We start from the raw sequence: 27,800 nt of genomic DNA on the forward strand, positions 1-27,800 counted from the left end.
TCAGCGTTTAAAAAATTCATTTCCCTTTATCGCAAATATCGCCAAATGGCGAAATTTTGGCAAGCAAAATGTAGCTACTATCATTGATTGAAAAACGTTTTTATTTTCAGCTTTTGTCGGCTCAATCGGTCTGGGTATGGTATGGTTTGCAAGTCCGCTGGCAGGCTATCTGTGCGATCGCTTTGGTTGCCGCATCACATGTTTCTTGGGAGGCACGCTGTGCATTGCGGGTCTGGTGTCGACTTCATTCGTCCAGAGCTTCACAGTGATGTACTTCACGTACAGCGCCTTGTACGGTTTAGGAACTTGCTTTATATACAATCCTTGCTTTCTTGTAATTGCTAAGTATTTTACAGAGAAGTTGTCCGTAGCTACTGGCGTTGTTTCGTTGGGCGCGAGTGTAGGAGTCCTCTACACCGGACCTTTGCTTCAAGTCCTCTTAGACTCGTTTGAATGGAGAAACACTTTCAGAATAATGGCAGCAACGTATGCCCTTGTGTGTATTTTGAGTCTGAGTTTCAATCCTTATGTAGAAGAAATAACAACAGTGGAGAACTTAAACACTGAAAGGAACAACAAAGAGGAAGTAATAGTTGACAAGACAGGCATCTCCCTTTACTGCAGTGTGTGGAGCTTTCCTACTTACACCGTTGTTGTAACGTCGCTCACGTTTGCCAGTTTTGGGATGTATATTCCTTACATCAATCTGGTATGTTAATTTCAAATAACTTGTTATTGTCAGTTAGGACGAGTTTACGCTAAAATAATTAGATTATTCGCTTTCGATTTTTTATGCGTGGTCGAAATCTCGAGCTCAAAATCTGATTGTTAAATGTGGGTTAAATATTTTTTTAAAGCCACGGTCATGCTACACTTTGCCTTGCTTTTACCAGAAACTGCATGCATGCATACATAGTGTAGGAGAACGATTGCTTCGAAAAAAATTCGCTTGAGTTTCCTGCTCCTTAGTGTCATGTAACAAACAGCAAGGTAATATACGTTCCCGAACCTGGAGCTCTTTTTGCGCATGAAAAAGAAACCGAAATCTCTGGGACCGCGAATGGGACACCACACAGATTTCTGTGCTGTTAAATCAACTTCGAATTTATGGCCGTTTTTGTCCGTCAAACTTTCGGACACTGGACTGAGGGCACGAGAAAAGTGTGTCCGTTTACTTAAGACCACTTTCCAAACTTTGTTATATAAGAAATTTCTTAAGAGGTTATTGTTAATTTTTTCTAGGTCAAGTACTGTGAAGATATTGGAATATCTGCGCAGAAAGCTTCTCGGCTGTTCATTTTTATCGGCTTTGCCTCATGTGTCGCGCGAATAATGACGGGAAGACTGTGTAACAACAAAAGAGTTAATCCAGTGTACGTTTATCAATCATGCTTGGTAACAGCTGGTCTCGCCGCCTTTATGCTGCCCTTCACCACAAAATACTGGAGCCTTATCGTTTTCAGTGTCATTTATGGATTGAGCGATGGTATTTTCATAACAAGCCAGTGTTTTATTCTACTGACGTGTGTGGACAGTAAGAGAACCACGGCCGCTTTCTGCATCAACAATGTGTTGTATTCGTTTTCTGCGGCCGCTGGTGGACCAGTTGCTGGTGAGTTAATAATGTTACTTCAAACCGAGCGCGAGAATTGTTCAGGGGGAGCACACACCTGAGGTCCTGACAGAAAATACAGTACGTTTTCAGCGCAGTGTGTTCGGTAGAATAAGACAAAAGGCCATTTAGCTCTTCCAATGTGGCCCCGAACTATAATCCTAGACGAATTTCATAAAACTCGGCGATCGTGATTGCGAGACGATCTAGTGTCAGAAGCTGACCAATCATGGTGGACGTAGATATAATAATGCGATGTGGTCAAACCACATCGATGTCGCAAAACTACTGGATAGTTTTTTTGGCAAAATATCCTTTTATTTCAAAGAAATATGCAAATTACCAAATTCCGTTAAAATCGTCATTTGACGCACCATTTTATCAAGCAAGTTTGATAGCCTCGCATGCAAAACCACATCATTCTTCCGTCTTTAAAACACTCAAATATTTTTGTGCAATTTTTAAATGTGTACTGGGCTGATTTTAGGGAATGTTGCGTTGTCTTTTTGGGTGCAAAATAATTAAATTTCGAAGACATGTATTTCATTCACTTAAAAGTAGTTCGTGAATATAATTAATTTTCACCATGTGCGAAACCTTCAAATGGATTAAGCTTCTGGTGGTTGAATTGCAGAAGGATGGTCTACAGATTCCTGTAAAAATTTCTTTGGGCAAATGATTGTGAGCGACGCGAGAGCTTTTCAAAGTACGTCAAAAATGCAAATATTTGACCATCCGTCGTCAAATTTCAATTTACGGGTTAGATGTATATTTTAGCATGCGCCACATGACTTGACCTATAATAAGTTGAAATAGACACAGAGCTGATAATTTCGAAATGTTCTAACCTTATTTGTTGTAAACGGCAGGTCCAAAGTCGATTTGACGTGTTTCTAGTCGATCTCTCACCATTCGTCGCACATAAAGCAGAAGTTTGCTTTTGTTTACACAAGGTTAACGTCCCATGTACATCGCCTACTGTCAACCTATTATTGGTCGAATACCATTAATCTGTGACCATCTTTCTGCGCATATGAACATCACTGCATCTAAGTCAAAAACGCCTGAGTCATTTGTAGATAGTTGCTTGCTTTACACTGCGCCAAAATATTACGTTTGATCGATTGCTGACCATTGCTGATAAGCGTGTCGGTGCAACACAATCTTACAGCGGTTATTTGTTCGTCGCGCAATGCTGTCACGGCATATGCTGCCCATTTTGATCTAATTTGTATAGAGCACTCTCACTAAAAAATTTAATCATTGTTCATCTGTTTGTTCATAAACAAATTATAGATCAATGAAGCAAGAACTAGCTGAAATAAAAAAGGAAATCACAACGTGTCTAATTCGTGAGAAAAAGAGACTAAATTTAATTAGTACATAATTACGTGAGTAAATAGCCCTGGCCATGCCATTTTATTTGGCGTATTCTGTTTCCTTAGTGGAGAGGCATTGGTATGTTTGTAACAGAAAGTAGAGGACTGTTGTCAATACAGTCCAAAATTATTGTCAGTAAAATATTGTAAATAAAACACCTATTGACCGGTTACCTTCGCGGCCACCATTTGGTCGTTCCGATAAGGGTTTCATTATTGTCTTTACCACTATCAAGCGGCCACCCAAGATTTAAAAACTTTGTTTTGGAAAGGGCGACGGCAGATAAGAGTCTGAAATTGAAGGTGCATGACGAGTGATAATTCAATCACACGTCTATCTTGATTGTCTTGAATTGACTCCATGTTCACCAAGAAATTTATAACCCGATGGTGAAAATTAAATATTCAAGGTACACCAACCTCTAGCCCCATTAAGCGGTCACCACCCATTTCCCCGAGGGTAGCCCACTGTATTACATGTAAACCAAAAATAATTGCACAGCGCGAAAAGACCTACGTATGAGTTTAGCGTCACAGTATTACGTAGGGCATGTAGGCAGCGGTGGTCGTGTAAAAGATAACAACAGAGGCAATGGTAAACTATTCATTCTTTTCATTTCTTAATTTAATCTCTTCCTACTCGACACGATTGTGTGCTCCCAATGGTTCCAAGCCTTACGGAGCCTTACGTATTAGGATAGAAATTGCCCGGGAGGGGGACTCCCATATGGAATGGGCGGGGATGCTCGTCGTCTCGCTTAGGGGTGTAAATTTCGGATTTTGGTCTCGCTTAGGGTGTTCTGGGCAAAATGTCATTATGTTTAGCCGTCAAGGTCTCGTTAAGGGTTGCACGCGAAGAAATAACAAAACAGAAAGAATTTTGATTCTTTATATTTACTCAATTCATGTAAAAAAATTCGCCATCATTAAAAGTCACTGTACTTTTATTTGTCTGTTTTATAAACTGGTCTCTTTTAGGGGTCTGCATAAACTTCGGCCACGCCCAGATTGGTCTCTTTTAGGGGTTAAATTCAAAATTTCCGATGAGCATCCCCGTCCACTCCATATGGGAGTCCCCCCCCCCCGGGAGAAATTGTCCTACCTCTACCCTCTAAAATGGGATGACAGCATTGCGTGACGAACAAGGAACCGCTGCAAGCAAGCATTCAAGCCATCAAACCATAATGATCAAACGTAATATTTTGGTGTAGTGCAAAGCAAGCAACTATCTACAAATGACTTAGCCGTTTTTGAATCAGGTGTAGTGGTGGTCATATGTGTCGAAAGAGGGACACAGATTCACGGTATTCGACCATTAAATAAGTTGACAGTTGGCGATGTACATCGGACGTTATGTAAACAAAAGCAAACTTCTACTTTATGTGCGACGAATGGTGAGAGAAACACGTCAAATCGGCTTTGGACCTGCCTTTCAAAAGCAAATGAGGTTAGAACATTTCGAAATTATCAGCTCTGTGTCTATTTCAACTTATTATAGGTCAAGTCATGTGGCGCATGCTAAAATATACATCTTACCCGTAAATTGAAATTTGACGACGGATGGTCAAATATTTGCATTTTTGACGTACTTTGAAAAGCTCTCGCGTCGCTCACAATCATTTGCCCAAAGAAATTTTTACAGGAATCTGTAGACCATCCTTCTGCAATTCAACCACCAGAAGCTTAATCCATTTGAAGGTTTCGCACATGGTGAAAATTAATTATATTCACGAACTACTTTTAAGTGAATGAAATACATGTCTTCGAAATTTAATTATTTTGCACCCAAAAAGACAACGCAACATTCCCTAAAATCAACCCAGTGCACATTTAGACATTGCACAAAAATATTTGAGTGTTTTAAAGACGGAAGAATGATGTGGTTTTGCATGCGAGGCTATCAAACTTGCTTGATAAAATGGTGCGTCAAATGACGATTTTAACGGAATTTGGTAATTTGCGTATTTCTTTGAAATAAAAGGATATTTTGCCAAAAAAAACTATCCAGAAGTTTTGGTCATGCCCTAGCCTATCTACCATGAAAATATGAGCGAAATCGAATTTTCGACCCTTGCCGAGTTATTTGCCATTCTTATGGACAGGGTTTCTTAAGTTGTGTCAACTTGTTCAGTGTATTGGTAATAAGAGATTTGTTGCATGACTGAAAATGTCTTAGAGAATATTCCACGATAACGGACTAGAAAGACACTGTAACGTCACACTCACTTTTAGTCACGTCCGTATTCAACAAAGAGAAGACTAAGAAATGTTGAAAGGGAAATAAAAGTAATCTTTTATACCCTTAGGTTATTAACAATTCTTTTATATAAGAAAGTCATAACACTGCAAGGCAACTTTCACTGAGAGTGGTCGCGCGGGATCATTCGGAACAGTTTCTGGTCTTCCTGACACTTACCAATACCAACAACACGCGAGAAAACGCGTGCGAAATAGTCACTCGTGTCTTGTAACGTACTAATGGGAGACCAACTACTTTAAGAGACTTCAGTGAAAACTGCCTTGACAGTGAAACCAACTGGAAGGGAACGAATACTTTTCGGTCAGACATTTTTTTTTTAGAAATCCAGGGCTCTTGAAATATGGTGGGGTACCACAATAGAAACTCTGACAATAAAACTCTGAGGAAACCTCTTTTGGGGATCTTTCAAGCTCGTTTCTTGAGATATTTTCTTTTCTTTTCTTCAGCCTTGATAGCGGACCACACAGGGAGCTATATCTACTCATTCTACATGACCGGAGGAGTACTGTTTGCTGCTTTCCTGATACCAGTAATAATGATTTTCATCAACTGGAGAAAGTCTAAAGTTCACCCACAGACCTCGGAAGTAAAAGAAAACGAAGAGGAGAAGGTTGACACAATATCAAAGGCGTTTCATAATGAGCAGGCGCAAAACTTTGGAATGGAGCACCGCGATGAAACCTTGACGAGAATGCCCAGTTCTAGCACAAACACCTAGTTTTCATTAACGTGTATTTCACTCATCTTAGCATAGGGTTCCAAAAGGAGCAGGGATGGCGTAGTGGTGATAGCGCTCGCCTCCCACCAATGTGATCCGGGTTCAGGATTTCGGCCCGGTGCCCCATGTGGGCTGAGTTTTTTATTAGTTCTCGCCCTGCTCCGGGGCTTTTCTCCGGGTTCTCCGGTTTTCCTCCTTCCACAGAAACCAACATCTCCAAATTCTAATTCGACCAGGATAGAGGACCAGCATGAAAACCAGCTACGACTGACGTGGTTTTCTCTCTAAATATTGCAACTTATCTATTTTTCTCCCTCGTTGACAAAAATGAGCCTATTCCACCGATAAGTAGCGTTTAAAATGTTGGCTACGTCGTGAGAAACTTGGACTCTAGAAATGTCATTAAGGACGATCGCGCGAAAATTTTCCAACATTTATTTTTTTCTGAGACTTTTACCACCGTAAGATGATGAGTTATTCATGTCAGAAATGTAAAAAAATGGGGGGTAACCGACTTCGTTTTGGAGAGAACATGCCCAGAGGAACACCCTAAATCTGAAAAAATCGGGCTTCGTTAGCGAATAAGGCCACAGTGTCTGTAAGCCCAAAAATATCGCAATTAGATCTTTGAAGTGAAATGTTCTCTGCCAAATATTGTTTAAGTGGACCTAGTAAGTGAATTTAGTCAATTGATGAGGTTCCTTCACGAACGAGTTCGCATTTAGCGACCATAGTTTCAAGCGCCTTGCGGCCGCAAGATGGCAGGATTCGATGTCCCGTGGACAGAAATCTTGAATTTTTTTTAACTTCCCACATTGATTTTTTTGTTCATTTTTGGACAGTGTGGAGATAATTGTAAACAAAATCTGTTTCTGGAAAGAAAAGTAGGGGTCACCGAACGTCCAAGATCGTTAAATCCAGGCAAAGCTACAGCAATGGCTATCTGCCCTATCACTGCTTATTTTATTACTCAGCGCGCGCTCTCATGCATGACATGGCGTGTGAATTTGCGTGTGCAGTGAGGAAGCGCAGAAACAATTAGTGTGAATGTCCCTAAACAGAGGGTCCAATGGGTGTATACGCCAACTGTACATAGTTATTATCTGGTAGAACTGGTATATACTAGTGAAAGTATAAAATGGGGTATCGTTAGCAATCGAACAATATCCAAGGTAGCGGAATTCAATTGAAGTCATTTGAACTTGAATTGCGAGAGTTTGATAACCAGATTTTAATTTCTAATTTAAAATTTAAAAATTAAAATCAAACATTGTCATTTAACACAATGTAAGCTTTGAGGGCGACAGTGCGTATGCATATTTCAAGATCATTGCAGTTCTGTTGATACAGTCATGAGGAGATATTTACAGTACTAGTCACTTTCGTCCCCTCAAGAGAATCATGAAAACAAAGGGATTTACGAGAGGTATAGCCTACGAACGCAGGTATTTTCGGCTGTCGCTTAATTGGTTGCGCGTTTTTCAAGTAAATTTCAATGATTGCAGTCTAAATCAAACCTGTCCTTTGCTGAATGTATGACCCTCTAATTTTGAACCTGTCAATGTTCCTACAAGGACATGATCAGCAGTGTTTCGTTTTTAAATCTACAAGACTGACTTCGCTAACCTGTTATCCCCTGGTCTCGTTAAACTATTCCATCAAAACCGGGAACAGAACACCAAACCTGAGAGCCATGCCAGGATTAACAGAATTACAAACTGCTGCTGAAACACACACGATCCATAACCACGAACTATCCTTAAAACGTTTTCCAGTAAAGAACCATGATATTTTCCCAAAGCATTGCATGGTGCCTTGTTCCTCTATCATTTCAACCACCCGAGATATCGACCAATTTATTTTTCTGTAGGCTTCTGCTTCACGGTGCTAAAAGATATAAAATTTTTGTAAGATATAAGAAATTTCTCCTTGAAACTAGATTAACTGAGCAATTTTTAGCTTTTTAAATTATTGAAATTTCGCAACCAAATCATGTTGAATATGGTGCTTCTTTGTTGAAATATAACGAATCGATAAGGCAGGTCTTTATGACGTTCAATGTCCGCCAAAATTCTAGCTTGAATTTTTCTCGCATATTTTTAGTATTCGAAGGTGTAGTTTGATTGTGTGCACCCACCTGTGCAATTGGACAGTCTAGTTTTAATTTTGGTTACTTCTGTTGTCGATTTAACATTGTCTTTCCAAGATTTAACTTTTTAGCTTTAGTGTAAAGTGTTCTACATTCAAAGCTCACGCTATTCAAAATTCAACTTAATTCAACTTCCGAATATGCATGTCTTCGATATCCAAGCACAAGCCAGTCAAATCACAGTAAATTTAGACTCGGCAAACTTTCGAATTTGCCTAAGTACAGTAAGTAGGGGCTAGCAAACTCAGGTCACTCTACTCCAGACAGTAGCGTTTGGCGCCATATTTCATTCTTGCGAGCAACTTTCAATGTAGAACGAAGAGTACCACATACACATACTTAAATATCCTATAGCGTTAACTACATATGTTCCTGGAAATAATTATCAGAAAAGTTGAACTTAGCAAGTCACATGTACGCTCTCAATACAGTGATTATGATAACTTATTTAAGCTTTGTTCTTTATATTACTTCATTCTAGTGAGCTTCAAGCTGGTCATAGTGATAAGAGTTTTAGAGAGGCTCGTAAACACAAGAAATGGCAAACGAGAGTACCATGCAGCTTCTAATCAGTAAACGTGACTACCTGCAGAGAATTAGTTTTAGACGCAGTTTTTGATGACTTTAACGGAAGCTAGACACTCTAAGAGCGTTTACTCGGGCTTCGTACCACAATATCAAATCGTACCCAGTTGCAAGTAAGCTCATTGAACACAATAAAAACAAATAAAAGATTCAGGATATTTTAACACGAGAGTTGCGCTTAGATATTTACTATTCATGTTGCTTCGTTGAGTATCCTCTTTGTCTAATTACATACTGTTTGCCTCATCTTCGAAGTTCTGTTTACGACGATGCTTGATTTTTTCAACATCTGAGGTGTTCGTCTCAGCATCATAGTTTGTTTTTAAGTCAGTAGTCACAGTTTTTTGCCAGTATTTTCGTAGTTTGAACTCGTACATGGTTCATTTTTTCTCTCGTAAGAACGAGCATGAACTTTGCTTAATTGGCAGGCTTTCAAGCAAGATAATTCGTGGAACGTCCCGTTTCAAAAACGATCAACATTTTTTGTATGTGAGATGAACATATAAGGCGTGATTCTTTCCAAAACTTACTTCCCAAAACACTGCATTCTGTAGGTAGGTAGGTAAAACTTTATTTATGCAGGGTGGCCCATTCAGCACAGTGGCTGGTATCCAGGGGGGCCCTGCTAAATACAATTTCTAAAAATATAAAACGTCTAATAGTATAAAATAGTTATAAAAATAGAGTTAAAAAAAAAAACTAACGTCTAGTAGTTGAAATAGTTATATAAAAAGAGTTTAAAAAATTGAAACGAGTTACAAGCATGAACTGGTAGGGAAAAAAATAGATATCATAAATTAGGTGCTATAAATAAAATGGGCTTTGACAAGATTTTTAAAAGAGGAGAGTGATACAGCTTGTTGGATTTTACAAGGTAGTGAATTAAAAAGGGCTGTGCCAGAAAATCTAAAAGTACGTTTGCCAAGGCTAAGTTTGGGTTTGGGTAGATGGAGGTCAGCCTTCCTTCGAGTGTTGTAACCATGTACATTGTAATTCCTAATGAAATAGTTACTTAAATACTGAGGAACTAAGTTATGCAAACATTTAAAAACTAAAACACATTTGTGGATTTTACGGTTCGTTTCTAAGTCAGTCCACCCTAAAACATTAAAAGTATCTCTAGAAGAGTCACGCTTGAGAATGATACGGGCAGCACGGTTTTGCAACCGCTGCAGACTTTTGCTGGAGCCAACAGACAGTTCACCCCAAGCAGTGTCAGTATAACTTAAGATTGGCTCAATAAGGGTATTGTAGACACACCTCGCTGCTTTAAGAGTGAGGCAAGATCGTATGCGTGCTAGAAGTCCTAGACGTATATTTAATTACGTCATTCACGAAGAGCGATCACACGATAAAGTAAGCTGTCGCATTCTCGTCCCCAGTTTCCACTCTCTACGCATGGAACGCCTATGACCATGATCCCCCTTTTGACGACCAAACGGCTTGAATCTTATGACTCAGGCTTTCCTACGGAAGCCTGAGTATGATCGAGAGGGTTTATATAGCATAATGGTAGACTGAAAGAGTAAATCAGTCAGAATCTGGAGGTATAATACGTAACGTGGAATACGGGAAGGTCATCATTTGACAGAAGTAAAGAACAACTCTCATTGTTTATTAAAGAAGATATCAAAGTGAAGGATATAAGCGCTGTTGTATGCTTGAAGTGAGTGTCAGAAATGTGGAAAGGAGAATGGCAACCATTCGGGGCTGAGCATATCAGACACAATGATTCTAAATATAATTTTTCACTTTGCTATTGTAAGCTTATTGGAAGATAGTTGTGTGTCGGCATGTAGATTCGTTTGTATGCAGGTTACGTAATCATGCTAAAAAGTGAATATTTAAGGAGTTTGCTCCCTTAGGAATTGTCACTCGACGGCATCTCCGTTTTTGATCACTTCATTCAGGAAATTTTGCTTTAGTAAAATTTTCGTGCTTTGTTCAGTACATTTTTAAGAAGTATCCTTAGGGCCGTTTACGTTTGTTGCTAGCGCCTTCTATGTCTGATCAATAAACACTCCCTCCATTCACTACGACTGGTGTTTTCTTACTTGTACTACACTATGGTAGAAATAATTTTGTTTTCGTTTCCATGCAGAATGATTAGACAACAAACGTCACTATAGATTATTATTGGTGCACAGACATGCAGTGAAGGTGTCTAAGAAAAAGTTGATCTGCAGACACACTTTCCTTAGATATGATGACGAGCTAGATGTAGTTACAGTGCATCAAGCTAACATCCTGGAATAGTCATACAAATGCTTCAAGGTTATTTACAATGCCAGAGATACCATGCAACTTGAAAAAATAAGGCTATCATTGCTGAGAGCTGATCTTTCCCGATCTGTTATATTTGAATTACACCGATGATTTCTGTGAACATTATTCCTTTTTTTATGTTAATCAGACAAGTATTAGTCTGCAAAATCAATGAAAAGCCTCGATAACCGAACAAAGATGAGACCATAACTCCGTAAATGTCGCTTACTCGCTTACTTCAGGACCAACTCCATCATATTTAGGTCCGTGGTGATGCATGCCCGAACATTAGCCGACAAAGAAAGCTACACCAGTGCTGGTAACACGCCGAGAATTGTTACAAAACGAACACTTAAACAGTCCTAACAGCTAAACCTCAGAAGTGTAAAGACAAATGAGAATATTTGCAATTCCAAAACGCACAGACTACGAATATATATGCTGAACTTCGTATCGCACATATTACGTAATTTCACTGAAAAGACCAGATGGGTTACTCAACCCTACTGGAGCAGAATCAAAATGAAACTTACCTTTGGTATCGGACCCTCAGAGTTCGGGAGCAGACTGTTTGCGCACTAATACATATTTTTAATACTCCTTAAAAGCAGTACATGCATATCCAATAAAGCACTCTCGACTGTTGGTAGTAATGGTCGGCAACTATACTGCTATGATACAGTTTGGAATTCAATTAGTTGTTCGGCGCCAAGTGGTTATCAGTCGGATTGGGTTAGTTGGGTTCAGTGATTTTCAAAGACATTTTCGCTCTCCTGACAGGGTTGTAGACTTGCAAAAGAAAACCGATTTCCTGCCTGAGTGGGTATTCTTTATTCGTTTATGTTTTGCAGACTCTATACAATTTATGATAATTTATCCCTTGAGGGTATTCTACACATCAAAGCTAGACATATTTGCTCTCAGAATAAACTATCAAATAAAGATGTTTAAGATTTCTTCTACGCTTCATGAACAGTACCCCACCCTGCGTCGCAAACGCAACCTACCGCGGATAAATTTCCATCTGCGACGTAGGCTACATGAACAGGTCAACAATCAGGCAATTGTGAGCGATTTTGCAGTTTCAGCCCAAAATTGCATCGCATCAATGTTGATCTAAAAGGTCTAAAAGCTTATATTGTTCCAACTTGGTTCCGAACTATAACACTGAACGAAACTGTTGAGACAGTGTTATCATTCTTTGAATTGCGCGAATCAAACCACTTCAACGTCTCCTCCATGCCATTCTTCAAGTCACTCAAATGAAAATCGCCATGACAGTGAAACCAATTCGAAAGGAATCCATTGTAGAAACTCAGGTAACGTTGCAGAAAGAAGCCTATACCTTTTAGCGAAGTTTCAAGCACAGCTCATTTTTTGAGATATTTTTCTTTTTTCTTCAGCCTTGATAGCAGATTTGACGGGAAACTATATCTACTCATTCTACATGACGGGAGAGTACTGTTGATGGCTTCCCTGATACCAGTAATAATGATTTTCACTCATCCTAGCATAGGGTTTCCAAAAGGAGCATGCAGCGATGGCACAGTGGTGAGAGCGTTCGCCTCCAACCAATGTGGCCCAGCTTCGAAAACCAACCCTCCACAAAAGCCAACATCTCCAAATTCCAATTCGACCAGGATAAAGGACCCACATGAAAACTAGCTAAGGCTGAAGTGGCTTCCTCTCTAAATATCGCAGCTCATTTATCTCCCTCCCTCATAAACGCGAACCCATTCCATCGATAAGTAGCGTTTAAACTGTTGGCTACGTGAGAAACTGAGACTTAAAAGAAATACCATTAAACAGAGGCTCTTATGGCTCTGCACTCACTCACTCATGCCCATTAGGTCCCATTATGCCGGCTGGCATGTAGGACAATAGCTCTGCACGCTGACATCTAATTTGCTAGCTTAACATCCGTTAGAAAGCAATGTAAAATAAATTTCCAACAATACTTCATGGTGAAGTGAGCCATAGCATAAATGTCTTGCTTTGCGATGCCGTTACTGGGACGCCATCTTGGATATCTTCCTGGGCATTTCTGGAAAGAGGGCAGTATTTGCCTAATCTGGAAAGTAAAATTTGAATTGTTAAAATAACGCCGATTTTGAAAAAACTGAGTATATTTTCTATCATGTGTACCTTTGCAAAGACAAAAACCATCATAAAACACACATTCAAGAGAGTGGCAAAGGCGGGGTACCAATCACGCATCACGCTGAATTTTTCTATTAAATCACGCATTACGGAGAATTTTTGTCAGCCATCGCGCGTCACGTAAAAAGAAGTAAGTACATCGCCAATTTTACTTTCTCGACCCTAAAAGCGTCGTTAAAAGAAGAACTTTGTCGATTTATCCGTTCTTCCTCTTGTAAAGGAGTTAGCCACTAGGGACAGCCGGGCACTAATCCCCGCAGAAAATCCAGAAAGAGGGAGCTGAAGAAATCACGGTGAGAGCGAACCCTTCACCCTCTCCATCTTAAAGAAATATGCACTTGAAAGTCGGTGGTTACAGAAACTTAAAGGAAAATACAAGGGAAAAAAAGGTCGCGCGGCCGCCTCGATTTCTTTATTCGATTCATTACGTTAATTCAAAGATATGCGTATACACGATTTCTCGTGAAGAAATAGTTTCTCCATGAGATAGAAATAAAAACTCTTCGGCATTGAGTTTCTTGTGCAAACTAGTTCGGACTGCTCAAGCTTTGATGAAAGTGTAAACAAATACTAACACAAAATTTAAAAACATTTTGCGACGCGCTGTCTTACAGGGTCGCTGGTCAAAACTTTTATTGTCTCAAGAAATATTTGTTACAAGTGTTGGCGATCTGAAATTGAATTCAAAGTGTCGTCAACAGTTCAAATGCCTTTCCTGGAAAATATTTTCTCCAGTACAAGTTAATTCTTAATTAATTAAAAAACTTTTACCGTAGGCCATAATCTATTCATCGCTAGTTCAACTTCACGTGCAGATCGTTATCTGACATTCGATCAAACGCCACCAAAGTAGACCAAACATGCGAAGTACGCGCGTGAACGCACTGCTGTAATCTTTGACCGGCTGAGTCTGCACTTGGTGGGGCATAGTGCCAGACGTTCCTGGCGGAGAGCGCTAAACTGGGGATGATAATTGCAACACGAAGACAGAACAGTAGTGACAACTGTGGCTACTGACTTAACAAGCAACTGTATGATGCTCTTACGAACACCTCAGATGTTGAAGAAATCGGGGATCAACAAAGGAAACGCGATAAATTACCTGGCATTCATCGACCGAATCGTCCAGGTTTGTGCTGTAAAGCCCCTTAATGCAATTGGCCGAAAAGAAGAGGAGCCTGCACTCATTGTGGTCAGTTGAAGGAATACCCAACGCTCCCTACCCCCCAAAATATCTTTTCATATTTCGAGCTGATACCAGTTTATTTTTGTTTATTTTATTTTCGAAATTTAATTTTACTTATTTTTCTCATAATTATCATAATTATTCGATGTTCCGGGATGTTCCGGAATGTTCCGGGATGTTCCATGTTCGGGGTTTTATCGACGGCCCTCTGGGTATGATCAAGCAGCTGAATTTTCGCCGCAATATTATGAAATGAGGTCCTCGCCTATAAAAATGATGGCACCTCAATTTGCTCCTGTTCCGCTGCGGTGGGATCCTCGTCCAAGTTCGATTTCATGACGTTGATAATGCAGCGCGCGCGAATGTTGAAAGATCAACTTGAGTTATTTGAGCCGGTATAAACACTGGACGAATTTACCAAGGTTAAGTAACTTGACCTTAGTAAGTGTTTGCCTTGGTAAAAGATAAAATGTAAACACAGCAATAAGAGGCGGTATATTTACATCTGTTGACAATCAGCGTGCTTCGTTTGGAAACCACAGCATTTTGAATTTCAGGGTTATGGAGGTTGCGTGACACAAGGCTACGATCGAGTTTGTTGAAAAATATATACTTATCTCATGATTTTGTGCCTTTTTAGAAGTTAGAGCATTAGGAAAAATGCTTATGTAAATGCTTGTTTGTTTAGTACTGATAATCAGTCGCCTGGAAAGCCAAAGTAAGTTTTACACTGTATTTCGGCCGCCATATTGGTGTACCACGGATGTATACCAACATTGCGTTTTCTTACTAAGCTCTGTAGATTTCTGGGAAACATTTACGACGAATTTCTGAAGTTTGGGGAAACGCACAGGCCTAAAACTTGGAGAAGTGTCTTCTTTAGTTATCTTCTATAGCGTACATCACAATTTCTTAGCTTTTTCCTTTGGTTGGTTTTCGATTTTTTTTTTTTTTTTATTGCGTGACAGTGAAAACGATCTGAACCGTTCGAAGAACAAAACCGCAACTGTGGAATATTTTCTTTGTAAAGTGATAAAACATGTTTTTTAGTTCATAATTTTTGTTTATGTTCTCAACTTCCTCTGATATGAATCCATGCCATTGCTTATTTTTTGATCGGGATTATTTGCGGTTCAATTTGAGGATCATTTGCGGTCTGGCATCATTTGCGGTCCAGGGATCATTTGCGGACCCGTACAGTGCACGAAATGTAGACAGTGGCACTGTCTTCATTTCGTGCACCCCTTTATACTCAACATTTTCCAAGTAAACCTACCTTTCAAATTCGATCTCAACTTAATTCAGGTATCAGAGGTGGTAACTAATGATGGCATTCGTTACCGTCCCCAAGTTTCTTTGTTATGGTATATGCATGCCGATGAATTACGATTTTGGAAATTTCCGGCACGTGAAGGGGACTGTTTTCGCTTGGGTACATTTGCGTGACGATGAACACTCATTGTCACATGAAATAACAGCATGCGGTTTTGCACATGAGTGTGGCAGGTCGTTCTGTTACCTATAGCATTTCAGGGTGTTAGCTCGTCGCATTAATTGCAGTTTTTGAATAATGTCTAATAGCGAGAAAGATAACGTTGAAAATGCAGACCACGCTAGTTTGATGAATTATAACCGTACAGCATACGGGCATGATTTTGTTCGTGATAATGTTACAAGATATGTCAAACAGTTCGAGCGGGGCAAAGAGGAATCGGAAAGAGAAGCTAACAGGAAGAAGCGAATTCAAGAAGTCAGAGATATTTCTGACAACTTCTACACGCTTGTTACAGACTTTTACGAGTATGGATACGGAAAATCATTTCATTTTGCACCCGTCTTGAGTGCAAGTAGCTCCATGCAGGAGTGTATTGCAGCCTACGAGAGAGATGTAGCGAGGACTATAAAGGCTGGACCAGGAATGAAACTTCTGGTGAGAGAATCAAAGATATTACACAGTCCCATTGATGAGTGACTTGCATGAAGTCTATCTATTTTAAAAAACCAATGAAATTTCCCGATAAAATGAAAATCAGAGAATCATGAGTCAGAGCATGCAAATGTCTGAAATGCTAATTCACGTATTTAAATGTATCAAATGTGGCGTTGTTTCATTGGCTGATTGCAATCACCCCACCGATGGACGTCACAAACGATTTACTCTGTTGAGTTCTGATTAATAACTTTGTGACATTTATATAAAATATCAGGAGTTTAATACAAGTTACTCTTAAAGATATAAATGATTGCCGCAGTTATGAACACTAATTAAGCAATAGTGAAAAAAAGCAACTAAAAACAAACAGGCTTGTACAGGAGTCGAATCCATGACCTCAGCGAAACCGGTGCAGTGCTCATGAGGAGGTGTTTTTTTTGAAGAAGTACTGTTTATCTGACCATCACGTTCCATGTGGGTGCTGGTCATTTTGCTGTTTCGTGATAAACACGTGAATGATGAATATTTGAGTATGAAAATATGATCATCATGTATTCGTGCTTTATTTTCTTTACTGATTAATTAAAGCTGCAATGATCACTCACATCTTCATTCTCTATATTAATCTCGCCGTTCAAATATTGTGATTTTCATACGTTCATGGTCAAACAAGTTACTCTTATCGGTTTGCTATGAATAAGTGTTTTGCATGGATGTTTATGGCTCACTTCGTAGACACACGATTGCTTCTTCATTAGTCTAAAATATATGCACTTATCCGCAGGAATGGTTGAATGGTCACATAATGAGCGATCTTTCCTTGGCCTGGCCAGGTGAAGCGTATTTTGGAAAGTTTGCACCTTGAACCGTTTCCTCGCGAGCACAGGGAAATGACATCGTCCAAATAGCCATGAACCCTTCGGACATGACATCTAGAACTGAGAGTTAAAACTTATTCATTTACCATGCGTGACCAATGTTCAGGGTGCTAATGTGTGCTTACAGATGCGCTAAGTGTTTTCTGTATATATATGCTTGTGTTTTAGGATGCTGGCTGCGGTGTGGGGGGACCTATGCTGCAGATCGCCAAGTTTTCTGGAGCTCAAGTGGTTGGCCTGAACCCCTGTGAATATCAGCTCAAGCGAGTGAAGTATCACATTGAACAAGACAATATGCAAAACCAATGTAGTGGGGTCAAGGTCAGCTAGTCACAATCATATAGTTTTCAAATCATGTAAATTAATTAAATAAAAGTAAAGTTAAGAAAATTAAAACAAAGCACAGCACAGCACAACAAAGCACACCACAACAGCTCAGCACAACACAACCCAGCACAGCACAACACAACACAACACAACACAACACAACACAACACAACACAACACAACACAACACAACACAACCGTGACAGTCGTGACAACACAACACAACACTGCAGAGCAATTATGATCTATAACAAGAGAGCACGTCCATTTGCTAATCTCGATGATTGCAAAAGCTGCCACCAAAATGGATGTTGCGCATGCTGTCCCTACTTTTTGACGTTGTTGACGACTTTTATTGGGCAATTTAAACTGAATTCTCTAAGTAGAGGAGATGATTCGTATTCTGTTTTGATAGTAAATGTTTGTTTTTGTAGGGAGACTATCATCACATGGAGTTTGACGATTGCACGTTTGACGGCGCATATGCCCTGGAATCTAGTGTCTATGCACGAGATCCGGAACAAGTGTACAGAGAGATACTGCGTGTACTCAAACCAGGGGCTATCTTTGTTGATTCTGCCTGGGCTATGACAGATGCCTACGACCCTCAGAATCCAGAACATGTGAAGATCAAGGAAGACATTGAGGTAATGTGTCGCACAAAGAATGACAATAAATGGTTATTGTTATACAACGGGTGGCATACCGTAGAGACGATGTCTTTCGCAGACGGTTGGATCCATCCGTCCATCGCCATCCGTCCGTCCGTCTGTCCATCAATTATTCACCTCCTCTCCTTTGCGGCCGTATGTCCGTCTATCCATCCAACCATCCTGCTTCCAACCATTCATTCGTCCTTCACTTCATTGGTCCGGCCTTCAGTCAGTCATTCAGTCAGTCAGTCAATTTACACAGACAGACAGGCAGACAGACAGACAGATTCATGAGTTATGCCAAATGCAGTCCTTTACATTCTCAAGGATAAGAAATTTTTGTGCTGCGTTGATGGGGAAGTGAAAACCGATTTTTAATTTCATTAACTAAGTCAAAAGGTAAATTAGCCACCGTAAAGAAAATCTAGAAATGTGGTTTCGAGCCCTCGTCCTTTGTCAGAGCTAGGACCAGTGAGAGACTCGCGCCTGAAAAGTCAGCACTGGAAACTCTCTACGGTGTTTTATATACCTTATCAAATCAGTTCATTACCTGCAAACATTGTTTCTTTCTTACATATGATTAACCTAATACTTAGTGTGTCTGCTGCCAGTGCTTTCGTCCCCAATAAGCACGTCAATTCTGTTTCGTTACCTTTATATAAAGCCTCATATTCCATGTTATTTTATAGATTGGTAATGGAGTACCTGATATGAGAACCCAGGCCGTCATATTGGAAGCAATCAGAAGATCTGGATTTGAGATCTTAGAGTACAAAAATGCACAGTGTGATGGGAAACTTCCATGGTAAGTAGTAAAGTAGATATGACCGTCTCTCTAGCTTGCATTACTACAATACAAAACTTACTTAGAAGAAATTAACATTAATCCCGTGCTCTAGTTTTCTTTAACAACTCGGTGAAATGACAGGTATTTGAGTACTTTTTGGTTGAAGCGTAGACACAGATTCCTGTATGAGTTGGAATTTCTAGCTCTTTTAAAGAAAAAAAACACGAACTTTGTATTTCATAACTCAGTTTCTGTGAATTTTCTTTTGTTTTTGCCATTATTTGTTATTAGGTGCATTACGCTGAGACATGCTCACTTAATCCTTGAGATTTTTACCTTTTAGATTTTTTTTTAACTGTATTTGTGTAAATATCCAAATTTTTTTTTGTTAGATTCTGTTAGTGTCCTCAATTAGCATACACGTGTAATAATTAGCTAGAATTTTTTGCTTTTTAGATTTGTCTACTTGTGTGTGTGTCAATGTCCTAATTTTAATGTATCAACTTTAGATTTTATTAGTGTCCTCTCTTAGTTTGTCAAAAGCTAAACACCTCGACACTACTACTACTACAATTACTATACTACCCCTGTGGGGAATTCATTCTACTGTTATCTCTATTTTGTTGGATAATTGAATTACTTAAATTTAGATATGTGGAGTTATTTAGAAATCAATGTACTTATTTAAGACGTTCTAATGTAAATTTCTATACATGAGGAAATTTGACAGTTATCGTACAGTTGTGATATTAACGATTATTTTTCATCGTTGCCCCTGTAATGATAGTCTAGACGTCATTAAACGAGATGCTTATTCCTGATTCTTGTCTGCGTGTGATGATATTTAGTATGAAAATGATTTGTTCTCGTTTCAATGCGGAGTGATTAGATAACAATCAGTAGTTATCGATTTTCCTGAGATACAAGGTAATTCTTAAAAATGCTGGCAGAGCTTTTCAAATTCCAATCTATTTTTTCCAAGGCCGCTCTTGCAAAGAGATAGGCGATTATTATTACTGAACGCGAGGTCTTTACTGGTGTGAGACGCTGTACTAACATGACGTTTCGAAATAGCTGGTTTTCGAACTACAAAACTATTGATCTTCCTGAGATTTTACTTAAATGATGTATAAGAGCAGCTGAAAACTAATATTCATACAAATTTTCGCTCCGAATGGGTTCTTGGTTTTGTGATACACTTCGCTTAAATTTCTAAGCTTTCGCGTGACGCGGCATTTACATCAGTGACGGCCTAGAGAGCTGTCATGATGGTCAAAAAAGTGACTTATTTCGCGGAACTTGGCTATCTGAACAGTTCATGTATTAGAAAAAGTATTATTTTAATGTTTTAGAGTTCCTCGAGGGATAAATTCACGCTTTTGTAGCAAAACTCAGTGACAGATGTTTCTGTTGGTTTCCGGCCGCCATGTTGGTGCCCATACGGATGGGCACCAGCATGGCGTCTCCATACAAATCTCTATAAATTTGGGTAAAAAATTTCTCCGCATATCTCGCATAAGAAAAATTGCTGTGACCAGAATTTTGGCGAGAGTCTTTGGATATTTACCTTCTTTCATTTCCCAGATTCTGGACTTTATCTGTTGACCGGTTTTTATTTTTACTTTGATCTATTTTGAATTGCGTGACACTGAAAACCAGCAATAGCTGAATCAGTCCCTTTTAGTACTTGCAAGTGTTCTCCGAAACGTTCTTAAAAAGTTTCAGTTTAAAAATAATGTTACTCAAATGTTCGATAGCGAAGTAACTTCCTCATTTTCTCCTTATACTTTCTTTAAAGGTACACGTTCCTCGTTGGAAAACACGCCTTCTCTCTTGAGGCTTTCAGAGCGTCATCGGTTGGTAGAAAACTCACTCATTTTATGCTGTCAGGTATGGAAATGCTCCGTATTGTACCTCAGGGATCCACTGATGTCCACAATGTGTTACTGACAGCAGCAGATGCACTTACACAAGCGGGAAGGAAAGATATTTTTACGCCAGTGTTCAGGCTGGTCCTCAGGAAGCCTCTGTGAGACAGTTAATTTGAATTCCACTCGACGATTTGCGCGTAATAAAAATATATAATGCAGCTATTTAGAGTGCTATAATAGGTTGTTTTGTGGGTGGTTTTTATGCTCACCTCATCTAGTAAACTTAAATTTGTTCCCATATGTGCTTTTGTTTTCTACTTCTCGTGCCAATAGCTTAAAACGCTTTCTCCATATATAATCGTGATGGATACCTTGTACTACTCATGATCCTCGACAAATCTGTTGGGAAGGTTGAATCAATTCTCGTTATTTGTGCTTTTCCCCCTCATTCCTCTTCAATTTTGTGTCAATGTTGGATCGTTCAGACAATTCTCGTGCTTTTGTAGCCGCCAAACATCTAACATTGCCCAATATTGGACTTGGAGGAGGGAGAAGGAGAAAACTTCCAAGTTAAGGACAACATACGCTTTAGGTCTAACGGTCTTCAAACCTTCCCAAGTAAAATTGTCGAAGATTGGTCTTGAATATATTCGCCTTTTTCTTTGGACTATGTTCAGTTTCGTGGCTTATTAACAAAACTCCCCTCGCCATTTTTAGTTTGAAACAAGGAAACAAGACTTCCAAGCTTGATTAAAAATATAAAACAAACAGCGGTGATAAACATTTTAAAAACATGCATTTTATGAACTTGACGTTTCGTATGTTAGTCAACATACATTTTCAAAAGTATAACCATTAAAATTTTTTGGAAAGGTATTTATATACCGTATCAATGGGGGTCTGGAACCTAGACAGAAAACATCTGCAGTAGACATTTAAGACGTTTCAAAAAGGAGCTGGGATCGCACAGTGGTGAGAGTGCTCGCCTCCAACCAATGTGGCCCGGGTTCGAAATTCAACCCTCCACAAAAGCCAACATCTCCAAATTCTAATTCGACCAGGATAAAGGACCTACATGAAAACCAGCTAAGGCTCATGTGGTTTCCTCTCTAAATATTGCAGCTCATTTATCTCCCTCCCTCATAAACGCGAACCCATTCCACCAATAAGTAGGGTTTAAAATGTTGGCTACGTGAGAAACTAAGAAATACCATTAAATAGAAGGTCTTATGGCTCTGCACGCTGACATCTAATTTGTTAGTTTAACATCCGTTAGAAAGCAATGTGAAATAAATGTCCAACAATACTTCATGGTGAAGTAAGCTATGCATTCCTTTTATATAGCATAAATGTCTTGCTTTGCGATGCCGTTACTGGGACGCCATCTTGGATATCTTAGTGAGCAATATCTGGAAAGAGGGCAGTACTGATTTGCCCAGTCTGGAAAATAAAAACTGAATTGTTAAAATAACGCCGATTTTGAAAAAAAAAAGGTATGTGTCCTATCATCTGTAGCTTTGTAAAGACAAAAAAACCATCATAAAACACACATTCAAGCATTCAACTCAAGCCGTCACCATATTTTCACTTAGGATCAGTGCCTTTCTGCAAACAGCAACAAAGGGCTAGGTCAAAGTTGCTTATTTGCGTAAAAATTATTGCCAATTGTAGAAAAAAGATTACTTTATTTGATTTCAGCATTTGGCCCGGCATAAAATTAAACTCAAGGCAATAACACTTGAGGTAACATGACGGGACGCACGGAACTTCTACCGCAAGTATCGCAGAGAAATAGTAGGAAATTTTCCTAGCATTCCTTATATACTCTCACTAGGGTTCTTCGTCTTGCGGCCAGGGAAGGCGTCATAATCTGTTTCAGTGACATGTCGATGATATAAAATGAAAAATAAACCAGAAAGGGCCGATGGAATATATGAGACAAGCTTTAAAATGAAGTCCCGATATTAATAGTGCTTTAAAAGTAAATAGTGCGCTCGAGTCATTCCCGATGCTTTCAAATGATGGCGGGCTCTACCGAGGCCAATAATCTGGAACAAAACAAAGTCATTATATATCGGATCACGTCTAAAACACGTGAAGAAAGACTTGGGCAGGAAAAAAACGTGAGCGGACAAAACCGGGGAATGCCGATAAATAAGGTAATCCCGCAATGATGAACGAATTACACAACATGAACCTTCCTCTGCTTCTCCCCCTGAACCAAGTTCAGATCTACGAACTGAACTTAAAGATTCCAAAGTGCCTACGAATGGATGTTGAGCGCGGCGAGCAGACGTAAATGTCTTGTTTACCCAATGAAAGCCATCACAATAAACTCTGAGCTTGTATCGAGATGCTTGTCCAGGCGTAAAGGAGCGTTTCATTAATCAATCTAACACAGATCTTAAGGAATAAAAACCCAGATGATCTGGAATACTTGTCTGAGTATGTCGTTGGCAGTGGGAGCCACGTGCAGTATTATCATGCTCGGCAATTGAAGTTATTGTGTAGAGAATATCGCACAATTACACAGCCGAGGGCAAAAAAAACAAAGCGCGAGGAGAAACTTAGTACATGGAGCTAAGTTAGCTTGTCAGTGCTTTAGTAGACCATGCACGGCTACCAATAGCTTGGTCAATCGCTTGGCCAATGGCTCGCACACGCAACGAATCGTAAAAGTCGCTAAGTAACGACCTCCGAACGAAGAGAGCCCACCCCCAATCCCCTGAAAATAGAGGAACTAAGGTTCAAAAGTATAATTATTTTTCCAATCAATAACCTGAATAACGTACGATAAACTGATGACGATTCATCTAGGGAAGGTATAGCTTATTCGAGGAGGCGTCATGAAGCGCCCTGGTAAAACAAACCCCACAAAATTTTCATCAAGTAACAAGAAGGTACTAACAGGACATTGAAATTACTAAAACTGACAACTTTGCATCATTTTTAACAGGAACGCATAAAAAGAACGTTTAATCAATTAAATTGAAATTAATATTTATAAAGCAGACTAACAGTAGCAGTGCATCATGAACAGTAAAAATAGTCTAAGGTATCTTACATCACGGGCTACATATAAAGTGCCCACCCATGTGCCAGCAACATAAATTTCAACTAGATTGAAGAATTTCTAAACGATTTATAAGAACTCAGTGTTTTTACGAATTACACCCACAGCCTTAGAGGAACACAGCCCTGTTCTCATAGAATTTAAAACAAAAAAAAAAGCACCAGGCAGAAATAAATACAGTAGAAGTCATTTGCGTCCCCTCATGGGGTGAGAGATTCTCGCCCATATCAACTTTCTTTTCTCACGTAAGTTCTCGCGCGTTTAGAGATACGCCACACTCGCGTTTTAGGTGCGGGGATCAAAAGCAATGCTTACCTAACATTTTAAAGATGATACTTTTATCCCTCCCCCAAATCTACACACGTTTATTTCGCTTGTGGAAGTCTATCGATTTGGACAGTGCTTGGGTGAGAGATTCTCGCCACTGTCAACTTTCTTTTCTCTCGTAAGTTCTTGCGCGTTTAGAGATGCGCAAAACTCGATCGCGTTTTAAGCGCGGGGATCCCAGCCAATGCTTACCTAACTTTTTAAAGATGCTACTTTTATCTCTCCCTCAAATCTACACACAAGTATTTTACTTGTGGAAGTCTTTCGATTTGGACAGTGCTTGGGTGAGAAATTCTCGCCACTATCAACTTTCTTTTCTCTCGTAAGTTCCCGGATGTTTACAGATGCGCCACACTCGCGTTTTAGATGCGGGGATCTTAACCAATGCTTTCTGAACTTTTTAAAGATGCTACTTTTAGCCCTCCTCCAAATATACACACGTGTATTTTACTCGTGTAAGTCTGTCGCTTTGGACAATGCTTGGGTTAAAAATTCTCGCCCATTTACATCTTTTTTTCACTCGCGTGTTTTCGCGCGTATAGCGACGCGGCACACTCGCGTTTTTTGCGTGGGGATCGCAAATTATGCTTACGGGGCTTTTTAAAAATGCTAGTTTGGCCCTCCCCAAAATCTTCACAAGTTTATTTCACTTGTGGAAGTCTATCGATTTGGACAGTGCGTGGCATGGGTTAGATATCCTTTTCCATGTCAAATTTCTTTTCTCCCGCGTGTTCTCGCGCATTTAGAGATGCACCACACTCGCGTTTCAGGTGCAGAGATCCCAACCATTGCTTACCTAACTCTTTAAAGATGCTACATTTAGCCCTCCCCCAAATCTAGAAAAGTGTATTTCACTAGTGAAAAGTCTATCGATTTGGACAGTTCTTAGGTTGAATATTCTCGCCAATATTAACTTTCTTTTCTCTCGTAAGTTCTCGCGCGTTAAGAGATGCGCCACATTCGCGTTTTAGGTGTCGGGATCCCAACCAATGTTAACCTAACCTTTTAAAGGTGCTACTTTTAGCCCTCTTCTAAATCTACACACGTGTATTTCACTTGTCGAAGTCTGTCGATTTGGACAGTGCTTGGCTAAGAGATTCTCGCCACTATCAACTTTCTTTTCTCTCGTAAGTTCTCGCGCGTTTAGAGATGCGTCACACTCGCGTTTTACTTGGGAGGATCCCAACCAATGCTTTCTTAACTTTTTAAAGATGCTACTTTCAGCTCTCCTCCAAATCTACACACGTGTATTTTACTGGTGGAAGTCTGTCGCTTTGGACAATGCTTGGGTTAAAAATTCTCGCCCATTTATATCTTTTTTTCACTCGCGTGTTTTCGCGCGTTTAGCGATGCGGCACACTCGCGTTTTTTGTGAGGAGATCCTAAACTATGCTTACAAGGCTCTTTAAAATGCTAGTTTTTGCCCTCCCCCATTTCTTCACAAGTGTATTTCACTTGTGAAAGTCTATCAATTTGAACAGTGTTCGGGTTAGATATCCTTTCCCATATCAATTTTCTTTTCTCCTGCGTGTTCTCGCACATTTAGAGATGCACCACACTCGCGTTTTAGATGCCAACCATTGCTTACCTAACTCTTTAAAGATGCTACTTTTAGCCCTTCCCCAAATCTACACACGTTTATTTCACTTGTAAAAGTTTATCGATTTGGACAGTTCTTAGGTTGAATATTCTCGCTTATATTAACTTTCATTTCTCCTGTCAGTTCTCGCACGTTTAGAGATGGGCCACACCCGCGTTTTAGGTGCGGGGATTTCAACCATTGCTTACTTAGTTTTTTAAATGTGCTACTTTTAGCCCTCCCCCTAATCTACACACGGGTATTTCACTTGTAAAAGTCTATCGATATGGACAGTTCTTAGATTAAATATTCTCGCCCATATTAACTTTCATTTCTCCCCTCAGTTCTCGTGCGTTTAGAGATGCACCACATTCGCGTTTTAGGTGCGGGGATCCCAACCAATGCTAACCTAACCTTTTAAAGGTGCTACTTTTAGCCCTCCCCCAAATCTAGAAAAGTGTATTTCACTAGTGAAAAGTCTATCGATTTGGACAGTTCTTAGGTTGAATGTTAACTTTCTTTTCTCTCGTAAGTTCTCGCGCGTTAAGAGATGCGCCACACTCGCGTTTTAGGTGTCGGGATCCCAACCAATGTTAACCTAACCTTTTAAAGGTGCTACTTTTAACCCTCTTCTAAATCTACACACGTGTATTTCACTTGTCGAAGTCTCTCGATTTGGAGAGTGCTTGGGTTAGATATTCCTTCCCATGTCAATTTTCTTTTCTCCCGCGTGCTCTCGCGCGTTTAGAGATGCCCCACACTCGCGTTTTAGGTGCAGGGATCCCAACCAATGCTTACCTAAATTTTTAAAGATGCTACTTTTGGCCCTCCCCCAAATCTATACGCGTGCATTTTACTTGTGGAAAACTACCGATTAGCTCAGTGTTTGGGTTGGAGATTCTCGCCCACATCAACTTTCTTTTCTCTCTTAAGTTCTCGCGCATTTATAGATGCGCCACACTCGCGTTTTAGGTGCCGGGATACCAACCAATGCTTACATAACTTTTTAAAGATGTTACTTTTATCCCTCCCTCAAATCTACACACAAGTATTTCAATTGTGGAAGTCTGTCGATTTGGACAGTGCTTGGGCGAGAGATTCTCGCCACTATCGATTTTTTTTTCTCTCGTAAGTTCTTGCGCATTTACAGATGCGCTACACTCGCGTTTTAGGTGCGGGGATCCCAACCAATGCTTACCTAACTTTTTAAAGGTGCTACCTTTAGCCCGCCCCCAAATCTACACACGTGTATTTCACTTCTAAAAAGTCTATCAATTTTGGACAGTTCTTAGGTTCAATATTCTCGCCCATAATAACTTTTATTTCTCCCGCAAGTTCTCGCACGTTTAGAGACTCGCCACACTCGCGTTTTACGTGCTGGGATCCCAACCAATGCTTACCTAACTTATTAAAGATGCTACTTTTAGCTTTGCCCCAAATCTACACACGTGTATTTCACTTGTGGAAGTCTGTCGATTTGGACAGTGCTTGGGTGAGAGATTCTCGCCACTATCGATTTTTTTTTCTCTCGTAAGTTCTTGCGCATTTACAGATGCGCTACACTCGCGTTTTAGGTGCGGGGATCCCAACCAATGCTTACCTAACTTCTTAAAGGTGCTACCTTTAGCCCGCCCCCAAATCTGCACACGTGTATTTCACTTCTAAAAAGTTTATCAATTTTGGACAGTTCTTAGGTTCAATATTCTCGCCCATAATAACTTTTATTTCTCCCGCAAGTTCTCGCACGTTTAGAGACTCGCCACACTCGCGTTTTACGTGCTGGGATCCCAACCAATGCTTACCTAACTTATTAAAGATGCTACTTTTAGCTTTGCCCCAAATCTACACACGTGTATTTCACTTGTGGAAGTCTATCGATTTGGACAGTGCTTGGGGGAGAGATTCTCGCCACTGTCAACTTTCTTTTCTCTCGTAAGTTCTCGCGCGTTTAGAGATGCGCCACACTCGCGTTTTAGGTGCGTGAATCCCAACCAATGCTTACCTAACTTCTTAAAGGTGCTACTTTTAGCCCTCCTCCAAATCTACACACGTGTATTT

At 39.9% G+C, this 27,800-nt stretch overlaps 2 protein-coding genes across 4 annotated transcripts in view; both read left to right on the forward strand.

The window, feature by feature from the left end:
• The window catches only part of LOC145483332 (monocarboxylate transporter 10-like), a 117,942-nt gene extending 111,970 nt beyond the window's left edge, over positions 1 to 5,972 (forward strand). For both annotated transcript variants that reach the window (XM_081461831.1, XM_081461830.1), the window contains exons 3-5: positions 111 to 709; positions 1,243 to 1,612; positions 5,698 to 5,972. In XM_081461831.1, the coding sequence (XP_081317957.1) occupies positions 111 to 709; positions 1,243 to 1,612; positions 5,698 to 5,969 (1,241 nt within the window). In that variant the 3' untranslated portion in view covers positions 5,970 to 5,972. The remainder of the gene's footprint in view (positions 1 to 110; positions 710 to 1,242; positions 1,613 to 5,697) is intronic.
• A 9,791-nt stretch (positions 5,973 to 15,763) lies between these two features.
• On the forward strand, positions 15,764 to 23,699 carry LOC145483305 (uncharacterized). Of its 2 annotated transcripts, XM_081461795.1 has the most exons (5): positions 15,765 to 16,244; positions 17,294 to 17,446; positions 17,887 to 18,099; positions 18,795 to 18,910; positions 20,691 to 23,699. In XM_081461795.1, exons 1-5 carry the CDS (start codon positions 15,885 to 15,887, stop codon positions 20,923 to 20,925), a joined length of 1,077 nt encoding a protein of 358 aa, XP_081317921.1. In that variant the 5' UTR covers positions 15,765 to 15,884; the 3' UTR covers positions 20,926 to 23,699. The 2 variants fall into 2 exon arrangements, with proteins under 2 accessions (XP_081317922.1, XP_081317921.1); XM_081461796.1 differs by lacking the exon at positions 20,691 to 23,699 and having other exon boundaries at positions 15,764 to 16,244; positions 18,795 to 18,914.
• The last annotated feature ends 4,101 nt before the right edge of the window (positions 23,700 to 27,800 follow it).

This window comes from Orbicella franksi, chromosome 4 (genome assembly GCF_964199315.1).
Source record: "Orbicella franksi chromosome 4, jaOrbFran1.1, whole genome shotgun sequence".
Taxonomy (NCBI): Eukaryota; Metazoa; Cnidaria; class Anthozoa; order Scleractinia; family Merulinidae; genus Orbicella; species Orbicella franksi.

Excerpts from the sequence above, each read along its gene's own strand:
- LOC145483305 (XM_081461795.1), top strand. The coding sequence starts at position 15,885 with ATGTCTAATAGCGAGAAAGATAACGTTGAAAATGCAGACCACGCTAGT. Across the intron at positions 17,447-17,886 it reads ACCAATGTAGTGGGGTCAAG|GGAGACTATCATCACATGGA; the intron begins GTCAGCTAGTCA and ends TTGTTTTTGTAG. Across the intron at positions 18,911-20,690 it reads TGTGATGGGAAACTTCCATG|GTACACGTTCCTCGTTGGAA; the intron begins GTAAGTAGTAAA and ends CTTTCTTTAAAG.